This window comes from Schistocerca serialis, chromosome 7, assembly GCF_023864345.2.
Source record: "Schistocerca serialis cubense isolate TAMUIC-IGC-003099 chromosome 7, iqSchSeri2.2, whole genome shotgun sequence".
Taxonomy (NCBI): Eukaryota; Metazoa; Arthropoda; class Insecta; order Orthoptera; family Acrididae; genus Schistocerca; species Schistocerca serialis.
This window is the reverse complement of record NC_064644.1, coordinates 161146789-161172638: the sequence shown is the minus strand read 5'-3', so window position 1 is coordinate 161172638 and position 25850 is coordinate 161146789. Positions and strand designations below refer to the sequence as shown.

The 25850-nt window shown below is 40.7% G+C and overlaps 1 protein-coding gene across 1 annotated transcript in view; it reads right to left on the bottom strand.

The window, feature by feature from the left end:
* Positions 1 to 25850, bottom strand: part of LOC126412450 (ionotropic receptor 93a) — a 200096-nt gene that overhangs the window by 120237 nt on the left and 54009 nt on the right. Inside the window, exon 5 of the mRNA XM_050082056.1 lies at positions 4553 to 4895. Coding sequence (XP_049938013.1) covers positions 4553 to 4895 — 343 coding nt within the window. The remainder of the gene's footprint in view (positions 1 to 4552; positions 4896 to 25850) is intronic.

Below are 25850 nucleotides of genomic sequence, written 5' to 3'. Positions count from 1 at the left end.
TTCTGTTTAGGTAATCAAAAAATGCCAAGATTAATTAGTTTGTAAAGCAAGTGATCTATAACCACAGACTACGGACATCATTGCTTTCTCTGCTGTGAGTTTGGTTTTCCAATGCTATTGTTCATCATCGAAGACATTTTTCCCCGTAATTAATGCTATTGCGAAATCTATTACGTATATCAGGAAATTTTCGCTATTGCGAAACCTATTACGTACATCAGGAGCAGTGTGGGACTCAATGTGCTACCCTGAGGAATTCCTGTTTTACTGCATTTTGCTTGTGATAGGTGTTTCACTAAAATTTTAGTGTTATTTTAGGGTGTGTTAGCTCTGCTCTTTGTACCCTGTCTGCTAGGTATGCTCGGAACTCTTCGTCTTAATGATACAGGCTTTCTTAACAGAGTCTTACAATCACCAGCATCAAAAACTTTAGAAATGATCTGCCTGTGACACATTAATTGCTGTATGAAGTACGCTCTTGCGAATTCCGCTATAGTTTATTCCTGTACTTCTGTAGCAAGTTCCCGTTTTGTAAATGACTCATTTATTATGTCTGTTAAGGGAACTCATACGCTCTGTATTCACTGTTGCGGCACAACAGTTGGTAATAACACTCGTATCATTGTGCTTAGTGAGTATCCAGTCAAATGTGTAATTTTTTGGGAGATTCTGTGGTAATTTCTCTACAAAACTTGAAAAAAGCTCATTCACAAAATTTGCTATGAGACCGTTATTGCGTTTTCGTTTTTCTGCTGCGTCCTGTTTAATAAATTGTCAGACGGGTTTGATTTTATTCTCTTCATCGTATGTTTATCATTTGAAAGAAATGGTCTGAGAATTCAAGATTATGTACAGCTGCAGCATACATTTCCCTGTCCACGTCTGTCGTTGTACCAACAGGCCGGAACTGGCGAAGACTTTTATGAGGATGATACTTGCTTCGCCTTTGATATTTTTATTTATGTATCCACAGAGTATTGTGTTAACGTTTGTAGTTGAGATTTTATTTATAAATTCTCTTAATTTATTAAAAAGGTATCCACACTCCCACCAGATGATCAAAACTCACATATAATGTTTAACTTCTTGTTGATGTTGAGTCCTGTTAATTCAATAGTTAATATCGCTAAGTGTTCGTATTCACTCACTGTACTTCAGTCAAGCTCTAGAGACTGTTGTGGTTTCTTAATGGTTGTGCGTTTTTGTGAGAATGGTAACTGTATTATTGTCCTTCCACAATATGACAGTAAGTCCCTCTCTGCACCGAAACTGAAATTCCCTCTCTCCGTCTTACATTTCTGTTTGATCGTTTGAGAGAGAGTTGTGTACAGTTGTATCTTGCAGTCCCAACAGAATAAATTCCATTTTCAGCAACGTTGTCGTTACGTTCAGTCTGATGAAAAAACGATGAAACGCTGCCACACTGCCTGGGTGAACTGATTCCTCTAGAACAGTAGTTGTCAGCATGGAGGTAAGAGGGTAATTATTCCCTGAGAGGATAGTTACGTTTTCTGATAGGTGAAACCAAATATAATCCGACTATGTTTCAATCACCAACCAAAAAAATTAATGTTTTTTCGAAATTATCTTTTGTTATCATTATTTAGTTAAATCCTAATACATGTTAAATACATAATTTCAAAAATATTCCAGTACGATGATCAGCGCGAAACATAATTAAGTGGAAGCTACAGCTTGTGAAACGAAGGTATGCACAGAGTTACTTGAAATTTGCGCCCGGACAGCGATGTCTGCAGCTTCTGCAACCGACCGGTTGCTGCATGTCGCGCGTCCAGTGGTTCGACTAAGTTTGTCACTCATTGTTTGGCTAGTTTGGCGTTCGTTCGCTGACCAGAAAAAGAAAAGAAAAAGAAGATAACGTAATTTTTTTAAAACTGATATGCGTTCTGGACTTCACTGGTGAAATAAATCCGCTTAACCTCGCACTGAATGATAATATGGGCAAGATTTTGACCAAATTACGTTGGCAGTTCTCTCTGCATGTTGGAGAGGGCTGAGGATAAGGACGTTTCGATATGCCCAGAGCTGACGAGAGGACTGATGCAGGCAATGCATCCTTTGTTCACAGAAGATATTGAGCAGCTCATGTCATGAAGTCTCTCGATGTGAAATTCCGACAAGAAAATGGCCGAGTTCTACGACGTTTTACAGTGAATGGAGTAATACTTCCACATAGCGAAATTCGTGCCAAAATACAGTTTCCTGAACTCCACAAAGACAACCCACTAGAAATAGGTATCGAGAGAGCTGAAAATATTTTACATGAAATGTATTCGCAGTTGCGAATATGGACAACCATCAGCTGTAAAATGGAATTACGACAATGAATATGTGTGCCGGACCAGAACTCGAACCCGGATTCCCGCTTTTGGATATCCGAGCACGGCTCACGGCCGTACCCAAACTTCCATACGTCAAACGACCTGTACTCGTACATCCATTGTGTATGTTTGCGTACAGGGAAGACATAGTCACGAAGTTTTAATTATTAGCTAGAAAAAATCAAGCTGTGACCAAGAAAATTGGTGATGGTGGTAGTCCTCTTCTACATATTCACCCTTCAAAGAGGCACATATTTCCCAAGAACGGATGACAGACAGAGACCTTGGTTGCATAAATCTGCATTTTCCAAAGCGAAAACCACTTCATCTTCCTTGAATAATGGTTTCTTCATCTGAGACAAGAGGGAGAAGACTGTGCTATTTCAGGAAAATACTGGGGGTGAGGCAAAATTTGATAGCCCAAGGAAGCAGCGTGTGTGGCCGTGAGTATTGTGCAGATGAGCTGGGGCCTTCTCGTACAGTAAGAACAGGCCCTTGGACAGCTTCCTGCGACACTTCGTCTCATCAGCCTCCAGTAATCCACTAGTCTCGTCGATATTATTCTCCTGTGACGGTTTACCAGCACGAACTTAATTTGACAGCACCGCACCACGACAGTCGCAAAAAGGAGGATGTCTGGTCTTCGACATTTTGGGCAGTGGTGAATCCACATGTTTCCACCACAAGCTTTGTTCCTTTGTGTGGAGGTTACAGTAAACACTGGAACATGGCGATCAGGCAAGTCATCTGGATTGGCTGTGTGATACAGTATATTTCAAGCTGACTGGCGGAATGGACTGTGGGCTTACTAAAAAAACATCTCTTTGAAATTTGACTGAATTACTCATCGGCCATGTCCAGATGGAGTAATTTTTTATTTTAGTTTATTTATTAGTTATTCCAAAAAATGTGACCAAAAAGTGCGATTAATGTGGCCTATTCTACACCTTATTTTAGATCTATATGACGATGCTATGCTGATTATATTTGTATGTTGTGACGAAGCCATTATGGCCTTGTCACTTTAGGACATGGTGTAAAAAAGGTACTTTTTACCGTATTTTCTGTACATTTCCCTGGTTGTATGATAGTATATTGTGATACGTATTGCTGTATTATGTTGAAAGACACACTGCTCACCAGATGTTTATATTTGTATATTACAGATCTGAGGATGCTCATTACGGACTGAAACCGGTCATCGTCTAAAGAATTCATATTGTGATCAAAGACTGGAATAAAAAACATTTGACAGTATTGGATTACTGTTTGTATACGCGACCATGTCGCAGTTGGTGAATATCCTCTAGATTAAAAAAATGATTTTTTTTCCATTTCCGTTAAGATTTGCTGTCTGTAGGACTTCTGTTTTGAACACACCTCATTTGTGGGCAGAGCAACTTTAACTTCTCGGATTGGGGGCTTAATGATAGCTGAATTTCTTTAGAAAATCGTAATATGATGTCCAGGAATCAATACAATACGGGAAAAAAGATTTACGTTCATTGATTCATTCATTTTTTTAAAAAAAAAATCGCTTATTTTATAGGCTGACTGAGGAGAACGGACCCTTAAAATGTAGTGAACTAAAATTTGTGTGACAACGTATTACGTAAATTTTCGGAGCAGACCTAAAGTACTATATGATTCTTTTATCGATACTAAATTTTGTAAAATGAACCAGGAAAGTGTGTATTGAAGCACATCAAGGCGGACTGTATTTCCACCTGCCATGGAGCAGTGCCACGTGCACTACTCCAGTCTCAGCAAACACAACATAGGTGAAACATGGCGTCCTGCGCCATCAGTGCCGATTTCACCAGTGGCCACTTGCTCTCTATGTAGGTCTAGAACTAGTAAGAAGTTTTACTGAGAACACAGTAAAGTTATTAAGTCAGTGGCAAGTATAGGAGGCAAATGAAGGCTCAAATAGCTCTGAGCACTATGGGACTTAACTTCTGAGGTCATCAGTCCCCCAGAACTTAGAACCACTTAAACCTAACTAACCTAAGGACATCACACACATCCATGCCCGAGGCAGGATTCGAACCTGCAACCGTAGCGGTCGCGCGGTTCCAGAGTGTAGCACCTAGAACCGCTCGGTCACTCCGGCCGGCCAAGTGATGGAGTTAAGGAATAAAACACCTTGGAGATGCTACTCGGAGTAGCGAGTTGTAAGCTGGAGGAGAGAGAGTAGCGAGTGGCAGTACCTGTGACAGGCATGAGGGTGGAGCCCTGCTTCATGAGGGCGCCGTAGACGAACCAGACGCAGGAGCTGAGTGGGAAGATGCGCGTGAGGCGCGCCGAGCCGGCGCAGAGGCGCACGCGCACCAGGATGATGAAGTAGATGGCGGGCCCCATCAGCACCACGGAGGCCAGCACCAGGTACCAGACGGTGGCGTCGAACGGCGCCAGCAGGCCCGTGCCAGACGCAGACACCAGCGGCCGCTTCATCAGGAACACCCAGGGCGCCTCGGCCAGGCTCTCCGAGTGCTGCACCAGCTTGGCGTGCTGCGAGAACTGCGGCAGGTAGCCCACCGCCACGTCCACCTGCTGTCACACGCCGGAACGGTCCTGTTAGGCAACCTTCAGCAGCAGCAATTTATCACATAAACTAATGGATAGGCTGAGCCAAACCTGCCCCAGGGGACAAGGGCACCGGGGACCTCCCTCGCAGGCGGGTGCAGCTGGAAGACGCTAGATTCAACTCGGTAGCACTTCTCCGTGACGCCACTATGACGTGTAAATGCGCAGTTCCGACCATCGGGGAAGAATATCGAATTTCGTGGTCGTATCGAGTCTGAGCGCGGTGAGGCTCCATTGGAACATTCATCCATCTTGTGTTTACGGAGAAGGTATCACAGCAGTGAGCCTAGAGTTTCATGATGACTTGGGAGTAGACACCAACAACGTGCTGATGCATGCCACCACCTACAATATCAGTTTATCGATCTGAAATAATGTGGCAGGTTGCTGTTTTTGTTTGCAAGCACGAATATGGATAACAAAATTTTTATATATTTTAAGAAGGGCGACAAAATAGATTGTAGTAATTATAGATGGATATCGCTATTACCAGTATGTTCCAAAATTTTCTCGAATAGTCTGCTAAGCAGGCTTACACCATATGCAGATCAAATTGTGGGGGATTACCGAGCTGGCTTTCGGAGGAACAGATCAACTATATAGATCAAATATTCACTCTGCGTCAAATTTTGGAAAAGAAATGGGAATACAATAAACCAGTTCATAATCTTTTCATAGAAATTACAAAAGAATATGATTCAGTATTGCAATCAAAATTGTACAGAATTCTTTTGGAACTTGGAATACCAAAGATGTATGTTAGACTTGTAGAAGCGAGTTTGAAAGATGCATGGGGGCTTAATTGAATAAATGGAAAATAATTTTTATCTTTCGTAACTGTATGTCCGATTACGCTGTGTCTCGTAAACGGTTGGCCCTGACTAGTCTTAGTACGCAATCTGACTGCATGGAACAACAACAAAGAATGAAATGAAAATTTCAGTTAATACAATTAATTAATTAAGTCCCCAGCAACTATAAAACCTACGAAACCAAAACACAAGTGTAATTGTTCTGTGTGTGGGAGTGTGATTCAACGTACACATCTGGCACGGTTGTTCTTCAATAAGACAAGAAATTTCAAACACCATTTATACTGACGTAATTGAAAAAAATAGAAATACTATAATTGCGCAAGAAAACCAGAATTACACTCTAATACAAGAACACAAGCCAGATGCTTTGTTGACTGAACCTGTAATGACGCATTATTCAGGACACTGAAATAATGACAGAGAACAGAAATTTTTTTTTACCTTCATGTATATTGATGGAAAGCACTCTAAACATTACAATATCTCCACACCGACTCGCTACTACCACATCTCAACACGAACTGACAACTGCCACATCTCGACAAGCACTCTTCACTACATCTCAGCAAGCACTCACTGCTACCAGTTCTCAACAAGCACTGACTACTACGAGTTCTCCCCAAGCACTGCCAGTGGAGGCGGCTGAATAATACTCTTTGGCGCAATCTCTGCCGCTGTGGCCCCTCCTTTACGGGCCAGAATTTGATGGTATTTTTGCCAGCATTGGTGGTGAAAATACCACCAAATTCGTCCACAAAAATGCAGACAAAAATAAAAGATAATATTAATACCTAAATATCACATAATTAGTTAAAATTTTGGCTTTGCACTGACCTTTCAATAACCTAATATATGAAATACAGTAAGCAATACAACTTCTTTTCATACATGTGACTTTACATAATAGTTTACACAATACACAAAAAATCAGTTTATACAAATGTTCACATAAAATGCTTTGAATGATTAAAAAAAAAACAAGTAGTTGATAGATTCAAAAAAAAAACAAGTAGTTGATAGATTCAAAAAAAAAAACAAGTAGTTGATAGTTCCAGCAGTAGCGCCCAGCAATGGTCAAAAGGTGCAAATACCAACAAGTGACATCATTTTAGTAGAAGCAGTTCATCAGTGGCACCCAGTAATGTTGAGCAGGTGCAGACACCAACAAGTGACATTATTTCAGTAGAAGCAGTTCCATCTGTGGCACCCAGCAATGTTGAACAGGTGCAGACACCAACAAGTGACATTATTTCAGTAGAAGCAGTTCATCAGTGGCACCCAGTAATGTTGACAAAGTGCAGGTAACAGTCCATAATATTCACCATCACTAATCAGACATTCAGGCATGAACAATAGTTTGAATCCACATACAAATGCTTTTACACTAAACATACAAATCATAACAAACACACAAATGATGTCAGATAATTGTCATATTAACTATTACAAATACACAAATATCAGTAAACCTATAATATTTATGGGTGTCAGTGCAAGCCACTACAACAAATAAAATAATATTTAGGAGATAAGTTGGGACTAATTATTTGGGATTAGGAAAGGAAAACACACAAAACACACTCACTCATCTTTCATCCACATTAAGTACTACTGTGTAATTGAATAGTGTTAACTGTGTAAATGCAATTCTGTCAAAATTTCATGTTCATCATGTGTATCAAGTAGTAGTGGCAGCAATGTATAACAGTCAATAATAGTTAAGTCAATGTCATAGCCATCATGTCAAGACCAATGTTTGCCAAGCCAAATCAAATGTACTGTTGGTGAACAACTGTCAGTGTGCCAAGATATGCAAATACTTCCTCTCTTCAAAAAAAAGTATATACTGCTTAGTGATTTAACAAAGTGTGTGTATAGACTATCTTCCTTCTACTTGAGTGTTCTAGTCTGCTATCTTCATCCTCCTTGTTCCATATAGACCAACAAAAAAAAATATGCACCTCACTTACTTTACCTCTTATACACCAAAACTCCAATAATCATCAGCATCACATAATCTCAATACTTCAATAATACCTCTTACGTCGATACATATAAACCTTATCATTAATAGCATTTACCTTACCTCTTGTCCACCAAAACTCCAATAATCATCAACTTCACATAATCTCAATAATACCTCAATAGTACCTCTTCAATACGTCGATACATATAAACCTTATTACCAATATCATTTCACTTCCATAACAACTCTTTCCTCTAGTCAGTCTCCTCGAACAAGTACAGATAAAATCCTAATGCAAACCTCATCATCCTATACAATCCGAAGACACATTATCAACACACAACCTCTGTGTAATCCATCTGACCCAAATCTTCTACTCATTATGAATTATAAACAAAGAAATGCATACATGACCTCTAACAGACTTAGTTCGAATAACTCTCAGTAATTAAGTACGATTACGGAGTGTGAATGATCATAATATTTCACAGTGTGTACATCACTTCAAGAATTATGGCAAACAGAAGCAAACATGTGGAGTATTTCTTGTGTCAAGTGTCACTTCCTATTCCAATTGCTCACGAAAAATGCAGTGTAATAACTGTCAATGGTCTAAACCTAGTTTTGGTATGTCATGTCGTTAGCTTCCTTCCTATTAGCATACATTTATACAGCTTTCATAAAACCTCCAACTCATGTGACTTCTTTGAAGTTTCTTTTACTAATGTCGTTTATGTCGAATTATAGCAGTTCATTTTCCTATCTTAAAAATATGAGGCACTGAGCGTAAGCAAAACAAGCAATAGCGAGTAAATATACCAGTAGAGAACAGAATGTCAACAAGTGGATGCAGCACAATTCTTACAACGAGGCTCTGCCAAGCGAACAATCTATAATTAATACAATAATGTGACCTAAACTCTATGTTCATACACAGTATATCAGCATTTCTATATATCAAATTAAAGAGTAGTTGTGACGACAAACAGAAATGTATAAATATGCAATCCATACGCATAGCAGTAAACATATATCTTACGTAATAAACAGGTCATTAGCATCATATCAGCATAAGCAAATAAATGTTCATATGTCATCTTAATAAGTAAACATGAAGGCGCAAGCAGATAAATCACAAAGTATAACTTACATACATAATCACAGTCAGCACAACTAATCAGGGGACAATTATAATTTAAATAAATAAGCACAGCAGGCACATAATAAAAATATGACATCTGTGAAAAAGCAGTGCAGCCAAGCGATGCATAATATATACAAATAACAACCCTATTCAATCATCAATCATTGTCAAAATCAGTTAAAATACGCAAGCACGTCGCTTCACAAGTAATTTCATAGAACACGAAATTTAGCACAAAGTCTGAATCACGTAATTGCGAGCAGCAAATTACATCTAAAGTACGTACCTAAGTGGAAATATGTTACCTGAAAAATAAACTCAATTAATAGTTACCTTTTTAGTTTATTAGTTTCTTCTTGGAAATTACATTCTGTCTGAAATTTTCTCGATAGCAAGTCCTCTTAACGTCGGAGACACACAGAATTTACCTGAAGTTCTTAATATTTTATACAACTGTATCCTGAAAAATACTGAATGTTAATAACATAATTCATCAAGTCACTATAGCTTTATACTGAATTTAGTCGGAGAAATTAGACTGTGTGTTTGTTTACGGCTGTCAGTGCATTCGCACTGAGCGCTCGATCAGCTGTAGGCGCGTGACGTAGGAAGCAATTGTTTGCGGTCAACGACTGCCTTGTGCGGCGCGCAGACTTGACTGTTGCTTTGAGTATGTGCCGCCGCCAAAACACAGCGCGGTATCCTTGTACTCTCTGCGTTTTTACATGTAGCTGTTAGTTTCTCACAAGTATGTCATTCCACAAAAATTTTAACGTTAGATATGTGATGTATTCCCTTAGAGCGTCGAGATTTAAGAGTTTCTACTTCGACAGTGTTATCATGAATAATTTTGCGAATTCTATATGGACCGTTATAAAGCAGAAAAAATTTGCGACACAAGCCTTTTCCTTTGTGAGACAAACGATGAGACTTAGTTAACACCTTCTGACCAACTGACAAGATTTTTAAACGACCAGGACGCTTAGCTAATTTCTCTCTTCTAGCAGCCGCAGATGCAATATTTTGTAGAGCCATGTTCACAACCTCAGAATGCCGCAGTTTCCGTGTAGGCGGAAAAGGAACAATTTCAGAAATGCGATTTGTCGGTGCTTTGTTTTTTAATATCAGTATAGGCGGTAAAGAAGTTGAGTCATTAGGAAGTTCATTCAGAAAGTTTTGAAAAAAATGAAGATACTGATCCCACGTTCTGTGATTCTGATGACAATAAAGACGACATAATTTATTGATTTCCTTCATCCATCTCTCTGAAGCGTTAGATTGAGGGTGAAAAAGTGAAATGAAAATTGGTTTAATTTTACGACGCTGTAGAGTACGAAGCCAAATTTTAGAACGAAACTGTGATCCATTATCTGATATAACCTTATCAACATGACCCACTTCTTTAAGAAAATGTTTAATGAAAGCGTTAGATACTGAACGAGCTGTTCCTTTGCGTAAAGGTGTAAAACACACATACTTTGATGTCAACTCCACTGCTACGAAAATGTACGCAAAACCATTAGTAGAACGAACCACTGGACCGAACAAATCGACTGCAGCCATGTCCTTTAATTTCGCTGGAATGATAGGGAACAACGGTGCTCTGTGAGAAATTGTTGGCGGCTTAGCCTTTTGACATAATTTGCATTTGGCCAGAACAGATCGAATACGTTTTTCCATATTACTGAAGTAGCAATTTTCCTGTAATTTATGAAAGCATTTTCTGGGACCAAAGTGTGCATAACTGAAATGCGTATACGAAATCAGCTTATTAACCCACTCATCAGGAATACAAACTAACCAAACAGAGTTGTCGACCGATTTTCGTTTAAAAAGAACTTTCCAAATAGATCGCAAAAACGAGGTGTGGCCAAATTGTCCAATCTAACGAAGCGTCTAAGAAAACTACGAACATCACGTTTTGTGGTAGGAATAGCATAATTACGAATAGCGTCTAGTTTCTCTGGATCAGGAAGAATACCTTCTGTGGAAATAATGTGACCGAGAAATTTCACCTGAGAACGACCAAATTCAGATTTTTCCAAGTTCATTGTAATGCCAACTCTTGCAAAAATACGTAATAATGAATCCACAATTTTGTTGTGCTCACTCCAAGAACGTTTAGCAATAAGAATGTCGTCAACATATGAAGTAATATTGTTACGAAGATAAACAGGTAAAATTTCATTTAAACTAGGAATGAATGCTGCTGAAGGTACAGTAATTCCAAACGGTAATTTCCGAAATCACTTTTAGGTAAAATAGTCATATCCGGTTATTGTTTACTTACTCTCTAGATAGATTGATAGTCGAAGAGTTGGTTTGACAGATGCAAAGAATAGTAAAAGAGTAGGCAGCGGTGCAGAAAACTAAAAGGGAAATAGCACCACTACAGCTCGGGGCCCTATGCACGCTACGGCACATATTCACTTAGAGTAGTGAATCCCCTGAGGACATTAATAGCCGCACATAATTTCCAGTTTGTGACTTAGTGGCCAATTTGGTGGAAGTGCGTACGTAAATTGATCTAACCATGAACATGGATGTATGTCATTCTTAGAATTGCGAAAGATCTTAAATTTCCGAACAGTCAAAAAGTGTTTATAGTCAAAGTTTTCGCCTCGTGGCGACAAAGACCTACCGCGTCTGTTCCAATCCGAATGTCCATTATTGTCAAGTTCACGCGTCTGGCGCTGTCTTGTTTCATCTCGTAAATGAAACAAATTATTTTCTTCAAACCCCTCTGCTAAACTAAGACTTGTCAATTTATCTGAGATCTCCTCAACTCTTTCCGATGAGTCACTTAATTGTTCTTTCTGTTTATTTACGTCTTCTGTAAATGTCGCGACTCGGGTTTCAGTGTTGTCACATTTAGTAGTTAACTGTTCACACTGTTGCGTTAAGTTATTTATTCTGTCATTTGGTACGGATTCCTCGATTCTTTCAATTATTTCTTCCTTATCGTGTGCACGTTGTAAATTTAATTCTGAAATCTTTTGTACTATCACGCGATCTCCTTCTTCCTGTTCTCTGTCCTGTTCCTCTTGTCTAATTTCTATTGAAATTAAACTATTATTGTGAGCATTCAAAATCGGTTGTACTTCTTCTCTACTTTTTTTCTTTGATTCATCTTTCATGTTTTTGAAACATGTCCCTATTCGTGAGTCTAACCGTGTTGTCATTGTTTCCATCTCTGTTTTAATTGATCCTATTTGTGAGCATAACCGTGTTGTCATTGCTTTCATTTCTGTTTTTAATTCAGATCCCAAAGTTCCCATCTCTGTTTTTAATTCAGATCGCAAAGTTCCCATCTGTGATCCCAAATGTAATATAGCACCCATCAACTGCTCCATGTTAGCCGGTTCGAAATTCTTTTCGCCCCTAACATTTCCTGCAAAACTAACTTCCTTCTGCATAGCCATAAAGCTATCTGTGTTCGATACTATTTCAGAATCTTCTATCGTTAATCTCGTATTCTGTGAATTTTCTGAGTGAGAAAAATTTTGAAATGGTTCCGGACTATTTTCCCGACTTATTACATTGTTTTCCACTTCATTATTCATCACACTGTTCTCCTGTGTTGGCGAGTTCGCCATGTTAACAATTTCGTCATTCTCACTATTCATCATTTTTGCCTTTTTCATTGATCGCGTAATCATTTACAAAACATACAAAACTCGTCATTGTACGAAAATTACACACAACGACTCTTTATCATCAACAATATCATTCACACGAAATGCTTCCCTCAAACACGATTAATCGAACAATTGAAATAATTGCCCTAAATTGTCAAACGCGTATACAAGACAATAAAATTAAATTCTGAAATACCATTAGAAGAATGACAATTACCAAATCTACACATGCAAAATAGACTACAATTACTAAACTACAAATTACTACAACAATACTACTGTCTACTATTTTTACAGTCAGAAGATTCCAAGGAACGATCCGAAGCAGCGGTCGCCACGTGCATGGGGGCTTAATTATTATTAAATTTGAAAATAATTTTTATTTTTCGTAACTGTATGTCCGATTACGCTGTGTCTCGTAAACGGTTGGCCCTGACTAGTCTTAGTACGCAATCTGACTGCATGGAACAACAACAAAGAATGAAATGAAAATTTCAGTTAATACAATTAATTAATTAAGTCCCCAGCAACTATAAAACCTACGAAACCAAAACACAAGTGTAATTGTTCTGTGTGTGGGAGTGTGATTCAACGTACACATCTGGCACGGTTGTTCTTCAATAAGACAAGAAATTTCAAACACCATTTATACTGAAGTAATTGAAAAAAAATAGAAATACTATAATTGCGCAAGAAAACCAGATTTACACTCTAATACAAGAACACAAGCCAGATGCTTTGTTGACTGAACCTGTAATGACGCATTATTCAGGACACTGAAATAATGAGAGAGAAAAGAAAATTTTTTTTTTACCTTCATTTATATTGATGGAAAGCACTCTAAACATTACAATATCTCCACACCGACTCGCTACTACCACATCTCAACAAGAACTGACAACTGCCACATCTCGACAAGCACTCTTCACTACGACATCTCAGCAAGCACTCACTGATACCAGTTCTCAACAAGCACTGACTACTAAGAGTTCTCCCCAAGCACTGCCAGTGGAGGCGGCTGAATAATACTCTTTGGCGCAATCTCTGGCGCTGTGGCTCAGTGTAGCCACCTTTCAAAGACACAAAAGGTGGAGTACGCGTGGGGAAATTGGAGTCAGAAGAATTTGTAATAAAGAACGGACTTAAGCAGGGAGATGCCCTGTCTCCGCTACTTTTTAATTTAGTCCTAGAATATATTGAACGAATGGCAGCAGATAATTCAGAGGGTGTGGAGTTAAATGGAAATATTAAGATATTAGGGTATGCAGATCATCTAAACATCATTAGCGATAGGAAAGAATCTGTAACAGCAAATGCGAATGCATTAATCAAGGCTAGTGAAGATGTAGGTCTAAGGATAAGTGAAGACAAAACTAAATACCTGGTTACTACTAGAATGCCAACAGCAGTAGATCAGGAAATGTTAAGAGTTGGAGACATGCAGTTAGAAAAAGTGAACACATTTAAGTATCTAAGCGTGGACATCACTTCGAGAAATAAGATTGAATCCGAACTGAGGAAGAGATTACGAGCGGGAAATGCATGCTACTTCTCACTGAATAGATTACTTTCATCACTGATATCGTCTAGGAATTTAAAGATTAGAATATACAAAACTATTATTCTACCAGTTATGCTGTATGGGTGTGAGACTTGGTCTCTCACTGTGCAAAATTAAAAGCCGTTTCGAGTATTTGGAAACAAAATTTTGAGGAAAATTTTCGGAGCAAACAGGACTGACATTAGCGGAGAGTGACGAAAACTGCATAACGAAGAGGTTCACGAACTCTATTCAAGCCCTGACATAATCAGTATTATTAAATCACGTAGGCTGCGATGGGCGGGTCACGTAGCTCGAATGGATGAGGGCAGGGCAGCGCGCAGTGTACTGCTAGGGCACTTAGAGGGAAAACGTCCTGTGGGGAGACCGAGGCGTAGATTGGAGGACAATATGAAGGCTGATTTGAGGAGCCTAGGTATTGAAGGTGAATGGAAGGAAATAGCCCAAGACAGGGACAGATGCTGCGGTAATGGACTCTCGAGTCCGGTATGACCAGTGAGTGTGTGTGTGTGTTTAATGACGGATGGGTTACATATTCAGTCGCTATCGCATCCGTTTTCCATTTTATATGGATTGATGACGAATGGATTTGTATCCAGCTACTTTTACAAAGCCGCTGATGCCCCAAAAGGGTGAAACGCGTCATTGACTTTAAATAATTTCGCAACCAAGAGTGTTTAAATTCTGAAATAACAAAGTTATATTCTTTTGAGAAATGGTCTGCAAATATTCACTCATTGTGTGTGCCTCAATAGTTTAAAAAAATTGAAACGGATTTATTGGCTGCGTACCACTGGATAAGTCACGTCTTCCCTCATCTTATTCGATATGACTTGTTTATTGACTTCGTTTTTATTGATTTCCTTATTCATTTTAGGCCGATATATGTAATGTAATTTTGTCTAGTTACATACACAAAATTATAAACGCTTTGCATTCCAGAATAACAAAAGTATTACCATATCACTCTTCTGGAACCGTAAAAAGATTGTTAATGTGGCGTATCGTCGTGACTGTGGTAGCCGTTCTTGTTGGCGAATAAAAGCAGCCGGCCGCTGGTGGCCGAGCGGCTCTGGCGCTACAGTCTGGAACCGCGCGACCGCTACGGTCGCAGGTTCGAATCCTGCCTCGGGCATGGCTGTGTGTGTTGTCCTTAGGTTAGTTAGGTTTAAGTAGTTCTAAGTTCTAGGGGACTTACGACCTCAACAGTTGAGTCCCATAGTGCTCAGAGGCATTTTTTGAATAAAAGCAACAACTCACACCTTCAATTCGTACATTCGTTGCAATTTTGGAAACTATTCTTGCCTTTTCTTTCTCTGAAAGTGCGAACATGCCAACTTCATTCCCCTTATTTACATACCGTAATTATGTATTACGAAAATTACTTAACTGGAAGCTTCCCCAATGGAAAGAGTGTGCTGGTTGTGTAAAGTATGTTCTGATTTGTGCAAATAATTATAGCTCACTGCGAGAAAAATGAACTACTTCTTTCGGATTTTTGAAAGTAACTGAAAGAACGAGAAAAAACAAATGCAGCTACATTCCTGTAAGATGTTCTTGTGTGGAAAAGAGGTGTCCTAAATAACTAAATTGTAAATTTTCTTTTATACTTCATAGTCGTCTGAGACTGAGTAACCTTTTAATTTCTTTTCAAATATATCATCTTTTCTACGTTTTTTAATTTGAGTAGTACTTACAGTGTTTTACCCGATTGTCAACGTATTTCGAACATTTAATGGCATTTGCGTTTTTCATGCAATTACTGACAATTACAACTCACTCCTGGGAGAGAGCGCTCTTATCTGTACACAGCATCAAATATTATAGAGCATACTTTCTTAAATTAATAATATCTCAGAAGCTTTTAAGAAAAGCGAAGGGAAAAAATTTAAAGGTAGCAGAACGCAAACCAACGCACCACCTAGATTCATTTTCGTATCCCGACACTCTAACCACTACACGATTGTAGACACATGCAGTGTGTCACTTAACTTTAAATTTAAACACTGTGAAGACTTTATCTGCCATTACGTTTTCAACTTATATTTAATTATAACGAATCATACTAATAGCAATACGCATTTAATGCAGCCTATGTCTATAGGGTGCCAACGGCCTTACCACTATGGCAACACCGGCTCTCGTCAGATCACCGAAGCCAAGCGTTGCAGGGCTTGGCTACCTCTTAGATGGGTGACCATGCGGATCTGCCGAGCGCTGTTGGCGAGTGGGTACACTCAGACCTTGTGAGGCCAATTGAAGAGCTACTTGACTGGGGAGTAGCGGCACCGATCACGAAAACTGCCAACGACAGAGAGAGAGCTGTATGCTGACCACATGCCCCTCCGTTTCCGCATCAGGTGACGCCTATCGTCTGAGGATGACACGGCGGTCGGTGGATACCATTGGGCCTTCCGAGGCCTGTTCGGATGGAGGGGAGCATATTTATAGTACCGGTATATCGAAATAATTTAGTACCTATGAAATGTGACTTCTTCCACTACTCTGAATTAAATATGACCACAAAAGTCGACAGAAGTCCCCGACAGTCGGAACTTGGCGTGGACACGTCACAGTGAAGTCACGGAGAAGTGTTCCTGAAGTGAATCTAGCACTTCCCGGCGCAGCTAGTACAGGCTGTCTGCCAGGTAGGCATATTGCATGCATTCTGCGCATGCGTAAACTATTTGTGCACACCTGTCAGGGGGTATGATACCGGGACTGTACGGTCGCGTGTGCTACAGCCCGGTTACCTGAATGCCTCAGCTGTTTCCTCACCGCTGCCCACCAGCGCGGCTACTGGCGAGGAGATACTCAAACTGGAACAGCCTAATAGGATCATCTCCAAAACCTCCATGTACACGAGTTCCATGTAGTGTCGCATTAATGCAGAGGCTATTTAGATTACAGCGTTCGGACTGTGGCATTAAGACTTAAATAATAAAGTCTTAGTGTTAGTGCTATAGTGCGTGCCCCTTATATTGGTACAAGGCATAGATCTAATTGCCAACGGTCAGATTACCGAAGTTAAGCGTTGGCGGGCTGGGCTTGCACTTGGATGGGTGACCATCCGGCCTGCCGCGCGCTGTTGGCAAGCGGAGTGCGTTCTGTTCACTAGAAGACCGAAGCAACTGCGCAAACACCGCTACTGCAGACCAATAACTCTACATGCACGTCCAATACGTTTCCGTGAGAAAGTCAAATACCTCGGTGTCTGGCTGGACCGGAAATTACTCTGGGGGGACCACATACAACACATGACCAACCGAGCTAGCGCGAGGCTCAAACAGCTCTATCCTATGCTCAACAGGCGTAGCACACTGAACAGAAGGGTGTCGAGGTCCATGTACATGACACTTATCCGACCCCTGATGACGTACGCAGCTCCTGTCTGGGGATACGCTGCGCCTACACGCCTGCGCCGTCTGCAGCTCATACAAAACAAAGTACTCAAAATCATAAGCAATGCTCCACGATACACACGCATCGCGGACCTTCACCGGGAATACCGACTTGAGACTCTCACGGAGGTAATCCACAAACTCACCACAAGACTATACAGAAACTCCAGACATTCGCAGAACCCGTTTATTCTGAATCTGGGGAACTACGACCACAGCCATAGATGGAAACATAAAAGACCAAAAGACATACTTGTAAGGACATAACATCTATGGCCAAGCATACGCAAACATAACGGCACAGGCGAGCCCCTGTTAATCAGACGCCATTACTGGATATCCAGCTGGAATACACTGCCGAATAACTGGCACCACACAGGGAAGCCGTACCGTACACTGCATGCAAACAAGCTCCACACATCCCCCACACAGTGAGATGATCTATGGCCGATCTCCCACTACTGTATAACGATCTTGATTGTTCCAGGAATGCAGCAGCAGCAGCAACTGGGACACATCGCCATCGCTTGTCATGGTAATGATGCATGATACCTATACTAACAAATCCAACCTTGCATGAACTATCGCAGCTAGTAAGCCACTACTGCTCTTACTACCCATCCCACTGTCGCAGAGGTTTTTTTCCCACGGCACGAGCCATGGCACTTTTTTTCCTCTGCTCTTCAAATCGCTACCCTCACTCGCGTTTCGTCCACTATCTATCACCTGATGGACCGTGTTAATGCGTAGCCTTACCCAGACGCACGGACAACATCACAGCCCAGCATCCTGTGATCCACTTACTAGACAACTAACATGTTTACGGAGGTGACAGTAGAACTTTTAGTTTGGTCACCACGTTGGTGCGGGCGTGGAGGGACCCCATCTCTTTTAAGTCCTTGTGAGGCAAACTGAGGAGATACTTGATTGAGAAGTAGCGGCTCCCGTCTCAGTAACTGACATACGGCTGGGAGAGCGGTGTGCTGACCACATGCCCCTCTATATCCGCTTGCAGAGACGCCTGTGAGCTGAGGATGACACGGCGGACGGTCGGTACTGTTGGGCCTTCATGGCCTGTTCGGGAGGATTTAGTTTAGTTTATTATAGATCTAATTATTTTGTATGGGATTCTTCGGCTGAGTCACTAAGAAGGTCTAAGGCTTGTCTCCATTTACTAGTGAGCCAGTCTGGTGTGGCAGTAGAAGATAGCAAAAGGAAAGCAGTCTAAATTTCACGTTCATGCAGGAGAAATGTAGAAACATACCGTCGTTTGACCATCGCACAGACTCCTGTATGGAGGACAGCCGCGCGGGATTAGCCGAGCGGTCTCGGGCGCTGCAGTCATGGACTGTGCGGCTGGTCCCGGCGGAGGTTCGGGTCCTCCCTCGGGCATGGGTGTGTGTGTTTGTACTTAGGATTATTTAGGTTAACTAGTGTGTAAGCTTAGGGACTGATGACCTTAGCAGTTAAATCCCATAAGATTCCACACACATTTGAACATTTTTTGAGGACATAGTACTAGGCGTCCCTGGCATAGAGAAACAACTGAAAGAGTTGAAAGCAAATACGTCGCCAGATCCGGATGAAACCCAAATTTGGTTTTATAAGAGTACTCTACAGCACTGTTTCCTTACTCAGCTTGCATTTATCCCGAATCTTTCGTCCGAAGCAAAGCTCCAATGGACTAGAAGAAAGCGCAGGTGGCGCCTATGGGTAAGAAAGGTAAAAGGACGGACCTGCAGAATTACGGACCAATATCTTTAACGTGGTTTTACTGCAGAATTCTTGAACAAATTTTATGTTCGAATATAATAAATTTTCTTGAGACGGAAACGCTTCTGTCCACGAATCAGCACGGTGTTAGAAAGCATCGCTCGGGCGAAACTCAGCTTGCCCTTTCCTCACATGATATCCTGCGAACTATGGATAAACGGCAACGAGCAGTTTCGAAGTTTCTCGATTTCCGAAAAGCATTTGACACGGTGCCCCACTGCAGACTGTTAACGAAGGTACGAACATACGGAAAAGGTTGCCAGATATGTGAGTGGCTCGATGACTTCTTAAGTAACAGAACCCATTTAGTTGTTCTCGACGACGAGTGTTCATCAGCGACAAAGAGTATTGATAGGTGTGCCACAGGGACGTGTGACACGACCGCTGTAATTTTTTATATACACGATTTGTCTGGCAGACAGGATAAGCAGCAAGCTTGGGATGTTTGCTGAAATTGCTATGGTGTGTCGGAAGGTGTAGCGTTGAGTGACTGTAGGATGATACAAGATGACTTGTGCGTGTGATGAATGGCAGATAGCGCAAACTGTTGAAAAATGTCCGTTAACGCAGAACAACTCTACTGCCGCCAATATATATTTCACGAAGACAAGATAAGAGAATGTAGGTCTCGTACAGGGTCGTATTGAGAATCATTTTCCCTCATTCTGTTTGCGAGTGAAAGAGGAAGGGAAATGACTAGTAGTGGTACACGGTGTCCTCCACTATGCGTCGCAGGGTGGCTCGCGAAGTAAGTATATAGATCTAGATGAATTTTTCAGTGGACAGCTGATACGTACACTGTCTGATGAAAAGTATATGGGGACCCCTATATGACATGGAATTTGTCTCCAGGTCTCATTAGCAGATGATTCGCCAGTATAAAAGAAGGATAAGAGCAAGGAGCAAGGGTTGCGTTGTATTTTGTCAATTTTAAATCCTATTAAAGGATGCAGATCGTCGGTAGATACGAATCTTATGCTGCAGGTGATATCTTGCCAGCGATTTTGTACGCATCAGATGTATAGTCTGTGGCAGCAAAAAAAAAATGGTTCAAATGGCTCTGAGCACTATGGGACTCAACTGCTGTGGTCATAAGTCCCCTAGAACTTAGAACTAATTAAACCTAACTAACCTAAGGACAGCACACAACACCCAGCCATCACGAGGTAGAGAAAATCCCTGACCCCGCCGGGAATCGAACCCGGGAACCCGGGCGTGGGAAGCGAGAACGCTACCGCACGACCATGAGATGCGGGCCTGTGGCAGCAACCACACATCTGAAGAAGCTACAATCATTGTAAAGTAAAATCCTCCGTATCACCGCAGACGCAGACCGGTACACACCAAACACTCAATTAGGGACCTGTTAGGCGAACCATCCATATCTCCACGTGCATAAAGAAGTCTGAAAACCTGTATGGAAAGGCTTCCACTTCAACCTGTAAGTAGGCTGTTTAGGTTTTTATGTTGGTAACGCCACGTAGTGCTCTGTATGAAAATCACTGATGCACTGTGTGTAGTCTGTGGCTGGTTGGACTCATTGTTGGAATATTCGCTTGTGTAGTGTTGGGCAGTTGGATATGAACAGCGCGTAGTGTTGGGCAGTTGGAGGTGAGCCGCCACCAGTAGTGGATGTGGAGAGAGACATGCCAGAGTTTTGAGAGGTTACTATAAGCAGACGATCTGGACGTGTGTCCGCCAGAAAAAAGAAATGTGTAAAGATGGATGTCATTATTAAAGTAAATACGTTGTTTGTTCTCTACCAAAATCTTTCATTTGCTAACTATGCCTATCAGTAGTTAGTGCCTTCAGCAGTTAGAATCTTTTATTTAGCTGGCAGTATTGGCGCTCGCCGTGTTGCAGTAGTTCGAGTAACGAAGATTTTTGTGAGGTAAGTGATTCATGAAAGGTATAGGTTATTGCTAGTCAGGACCATTCTTTTGTAGGGATTATTGAAAGTCAGCTTGCGTTTCGCTAAAAATATTGTGTGTCAGTTTCGTGAAGATCAGAATAAGTAAAGAGAAAACTGAGTACGTTGAGTTTTGCTCAGCTGATTGAAAATCAAATAACGTAGAAGTTTACCGGCACAGCCATTCATAATTTTCAAAGGGGACGTTTCAACCCCGCCATATCATTCATCACTCAGGTACAGATTAGTCCCAACGCTTCAAATAAGAGACCAGTAGCCAAACTCAACACACAATTCAGGCTACAACACACTGCAGATGATAATCATACAAGGACACCATCATTCAGATACATAATCACCGCCATTTTTCATAAATAATTAAAGCCATTCTGGAAGTCAGATGGGCAAAGCCCAGTGGTGCTTCAAAGAAGCGAATACACAGGCATCCAGACACTATGCCGTAGGTAGAAAAGCAGTAGCAGTAGAATGGATTGTGCAGAGAAGTCAGTGACTTCGAACGTTGACCAGTCACTGGACGTCACCTGAGAAACAAATCTATCAGGGACATTTCAATCCTTCTAAAGCTGCCCAGATCGGCTGTTGATGATGTGATTGTGAAGAAATGCGAAAGCCACGCAAACCTCGTGTACTTACGATCGAGGACTGTCGAGCATTGTGGAAGCAGGTTGTAAAACACTTAATGACATCTGAGGTATCAATCATGAGTTCAGTGCAACCAGAGGTTTAGCTACTGTGAGTAGGGAGCTAAAAAGAATGATCAGCTCTTCATAGGCTCCACATTTTTGTAGTCAGTGCTAAGTGATGCTTGAAATGCTGTAGAGAGAGACGCCACTGTCCGTTGGATGAAAACAAACGAGTTATTTGGAGTTCCGTCATACACTGTGGCAACCGGATGGAAGGGTTAGGAACTGGTAAATGTTAATACCAATGTGAGTAGTTCCAACAGTGAAGTACAGAGGAGGTGGCATGTTTTTCGTATTTATGGCGCGGTCTCCTTATTGAGCTTAAAGAAACGCTAAATGCAGAAGTATATGACCACATTTTACAGCAGTGTGCACAGTGTAAGGTAAGGCAATAGCTCAGAGACAATGACTGTTTATATTAACATGAAAATGCACCCTATCAAAGCATCATCTGTGAGGCAACGGCGTGTGGACAATAACACTTCTGTAACCCACTGGAACATCTTTTGAATACTCAGAACGTCCATTGCTATCTTCTTTGGTTTCGGATTTTGAGGAAATATGGTCTGCCATTCCTCCATAGACATCCAGACACCTCAGTGAAATTGTTCCCAGCAGTGTTCAAGCCATCATATTAATTTCCATTATTAGGTGTCCGGATACTTCTGAACAGATAGTGTATTGAATCAGTGTCTGCTCTGCACATCACCTGCATCAAATTTTTCAATGGTACCCAGTCAAACGCGTTGCACTTCACTTGTCAAAACCACTAATACTTTTAAAAGAATGATGTGGATTTCTCGCAGTTAGAAACGAGTTCCAATTTCGTGGGAAGGCGGTTTCTTACATCCCTGATCTACAAATGTTACTAAATTAAAGTCCCACGTCGAGTTTTTCTATCTGTATGTCGTTTCTAACCTCAGAACCTAGTGTGCGGATTTTCATACAGTTGGGACCGATGACCTAAGTACTTTGGTCCCTTAGGAATTCACACACACATTTCATACAGTTAATTAATAGATAGACTGATTCACGAGGAATGTTTTTGTATAGTATTGAAGATCGTGTAATATATGTACTGTTATCTGTTCCACAGCCATACATATTATAAAAATGTATGCCTGTATATGTCACATCTCCTCCTAAACCTCCGAACCAATTACAACCAAACTTGGTACACATTTCCCTTACTGTTAGGCGCCAGTCGTTGTGGGGATAAGAATCACCTACCTATCATAGTTCAGGAGATGTGACGTCATAAACAACCAGATGCATCAAATACTGTTGCATCATGCACATAGTTTACATTTATTACTTCTTTCCTGTTAACTCTATTCACAACAGAATTCGCACAGTATCCATATATGCCGTTGAATATACCTAAACACATACATCATTCTACGGCACATAGTTCAAGAGCAATGGTGTCATAAACACTGAGACGCGTGAAAGAATGCCGCATCTTGCTTGAAGTTTTGATGCATTTATTATTTACTACTGAGACACTTCTGCAATCGAGTCGGCTTAAGGTAACCCCTGACACCTGGCAGCGCTTTAGATAATCCCAGCAACCACATTTCACGTTATATTTTTGAATTTCCTAAAAAATATTGTCTCAGTGCACGACCGACCAACCGATCGATCCAACCGCCAATGACCATTGCCTGAGCAAACTCGGGAGACTGGCGACCTAACGGGCAGACTCAGATGCAGGAACTAAGCCCCGACCGGACGACCACTCGCAGAGTTCCCTTACTGGCGGAGTGGAAAGACTCTCATTTTGCCGGCTTTAAAGGTTGATCCGAACGAAAGACATACTAGCACTCCGGACGACAGACAAACACTACCTGCCTAACAAATGCGGACGAGAGGAAGACTAGCAAACTGGGGACGAGAGACTGACCCAGACTGACCGGCTGGCGAGCTCATAGCGCCCCTTAAATGGACGTGAACAGGCAACCTTTCCCCTTTCCCACGCGCGCTCTTCAAAACAGCAATTTTTACCACGGCTCAAATTATATTGTCATGGCAACCATTTCTCCACACTCTTCTCACAAGCTTCAATCACTAGATTGTCTACTTTGAAATCAGCCTTAACTGAAGGGTATGAATTGTATATGAAGTCAAGGGTGTATGAAAAAATTACATCTTATGAATTAGCTGAACCTTTTAATAACGCATATATGAAACTTGTTAATATGGACAAATAACATTCGGGGCTTAAGACATGTGGTATTTGTCCTTTCAATCCAGACAAATTTTAATGTATTCGTTTAGAACAATGTGAGACCTTCAGAGACATTGGCCTTGAAGACCTCCCGAATGTAACAAATGGAAATGAGGTGGTTGCTTCTACAAAGAAACCAGATTTTCCAGAAAAGAGTCAAGAACAGTTTTCTGAAATCTTCAGCAGAAGAAGAGGTTCCACTTTTGGTATAAGAGGCCTCAACAAAATCAAATAAAAGTTCAGGTGTTAAGCATGTTAGTTCATCTGACACATCACCTATTCCAAAACCAAAAAAAGTTATTCCTAAGGTAAAACGAGCTAATGGAAAGCGTAAGGGAAAGTAACTGATCCTTACAGCAATCCCAGACAAGGAACAACTACAAGTGGAGCTCTCAATAAGGAAAGAAAAAGAAGCTATGAAAAGAAAGTTGAAGAAAACAAGAAAAGAAAACTTAAAGACGAAAAAGATAAATGTACAATTCTATAACTTCAAAAAGGCTAAAAGAAGAAGCAGACGCCTTACAATAAACTAGAAAATGAAAGAAGCAGCAAAGATGACCTAAAACTCGATTAAAGGTCACTTGTGATGACAATGAAATGGCTGATGCTGATCCAATGACGTTTTGAGAAGATGTCTGTTTAGTTTGTGGAGAGTGTGGGAAAGATGGATAACTATTTTAGAGATGTGTTTCGTGAAGTAGATGCAGCCATGAAGAATGTAGCATCTGGAACAGTCCAAAAGATTACAAGTCTGATGTTTGCTACACAAGAAAATGAACTCTTTTCATGCCTATAAAAACTAAAAATGATTACAATAAATTATTACGAACATAATTATTTTGTTCATTAATGTACTGTTTAGTATATGTAATTAATAAACTAATAAAAGAATGTGTATTGTCCATTTTTATGCAATGTTTGTTTTGCATGTTGTTACCCCACACCATGCATGTCATTATCCTAAGGGGTATACCTCACATTTACTATTTGTTTATTTTAATGTTCCAAATTAATTTAATATTTATAACTATTTCCAAGATATGTTTGTTTTTGTAGGTTATTATCGATGCAACGAATAATTTACCTTGATTTTTTCTTATATGTACGTATTTCCACCATCCTTTCCTACATATAAGGTCTTGTTTCCAATAGAAAATGGGCAAATGAATACCTGAGAAATTCTTGTCGGGCACTTTAACAACATACTAGTCTCTTTACATATCGTCCTAATAGATACAGTGAAAACATTATCGGACAAATTACTGTGTGCACATTAGCATTAAGGAGTTATTCTTCCTGCACTCCATACGTGAACTGAAGAAGTAAATACCGTTGTATCTGGGGCAAAGTTAAATACCCTATGCTACTCACTCTAGAGTGATGTACTGAGTATAAATGTGTGTACTGGCACTCTTGTATACCAGCTATCACCAGCATCAGCACAAGAGGTCACTGATATTCCAAAGATTGTTCATCTGCAATATCAGTGAAGAGAGAGATCTGTCGTAAAGTTCTAACTGGAGGAGTAGAACTCTGACAGTACCAAGACAAGGCTGCAACAAGTTTTCGTTGCATGCTTTGTAGGAACTGAGTTACGAGAGTCACAGTCCACAAGGAACATCATGGCCAGCCCTACAGCCCTACTGGTGATGTCATACATTGAGTTCCAACACCCTCCAGAATGGTGTAGCTTCCAAGGACTCTTGCGCCGCTGTTGATCTCCATAGATGCAGCATATTGAATGGTCAGCAGAACAATTACTGTTCAGATCTTTTGCCTAGAGT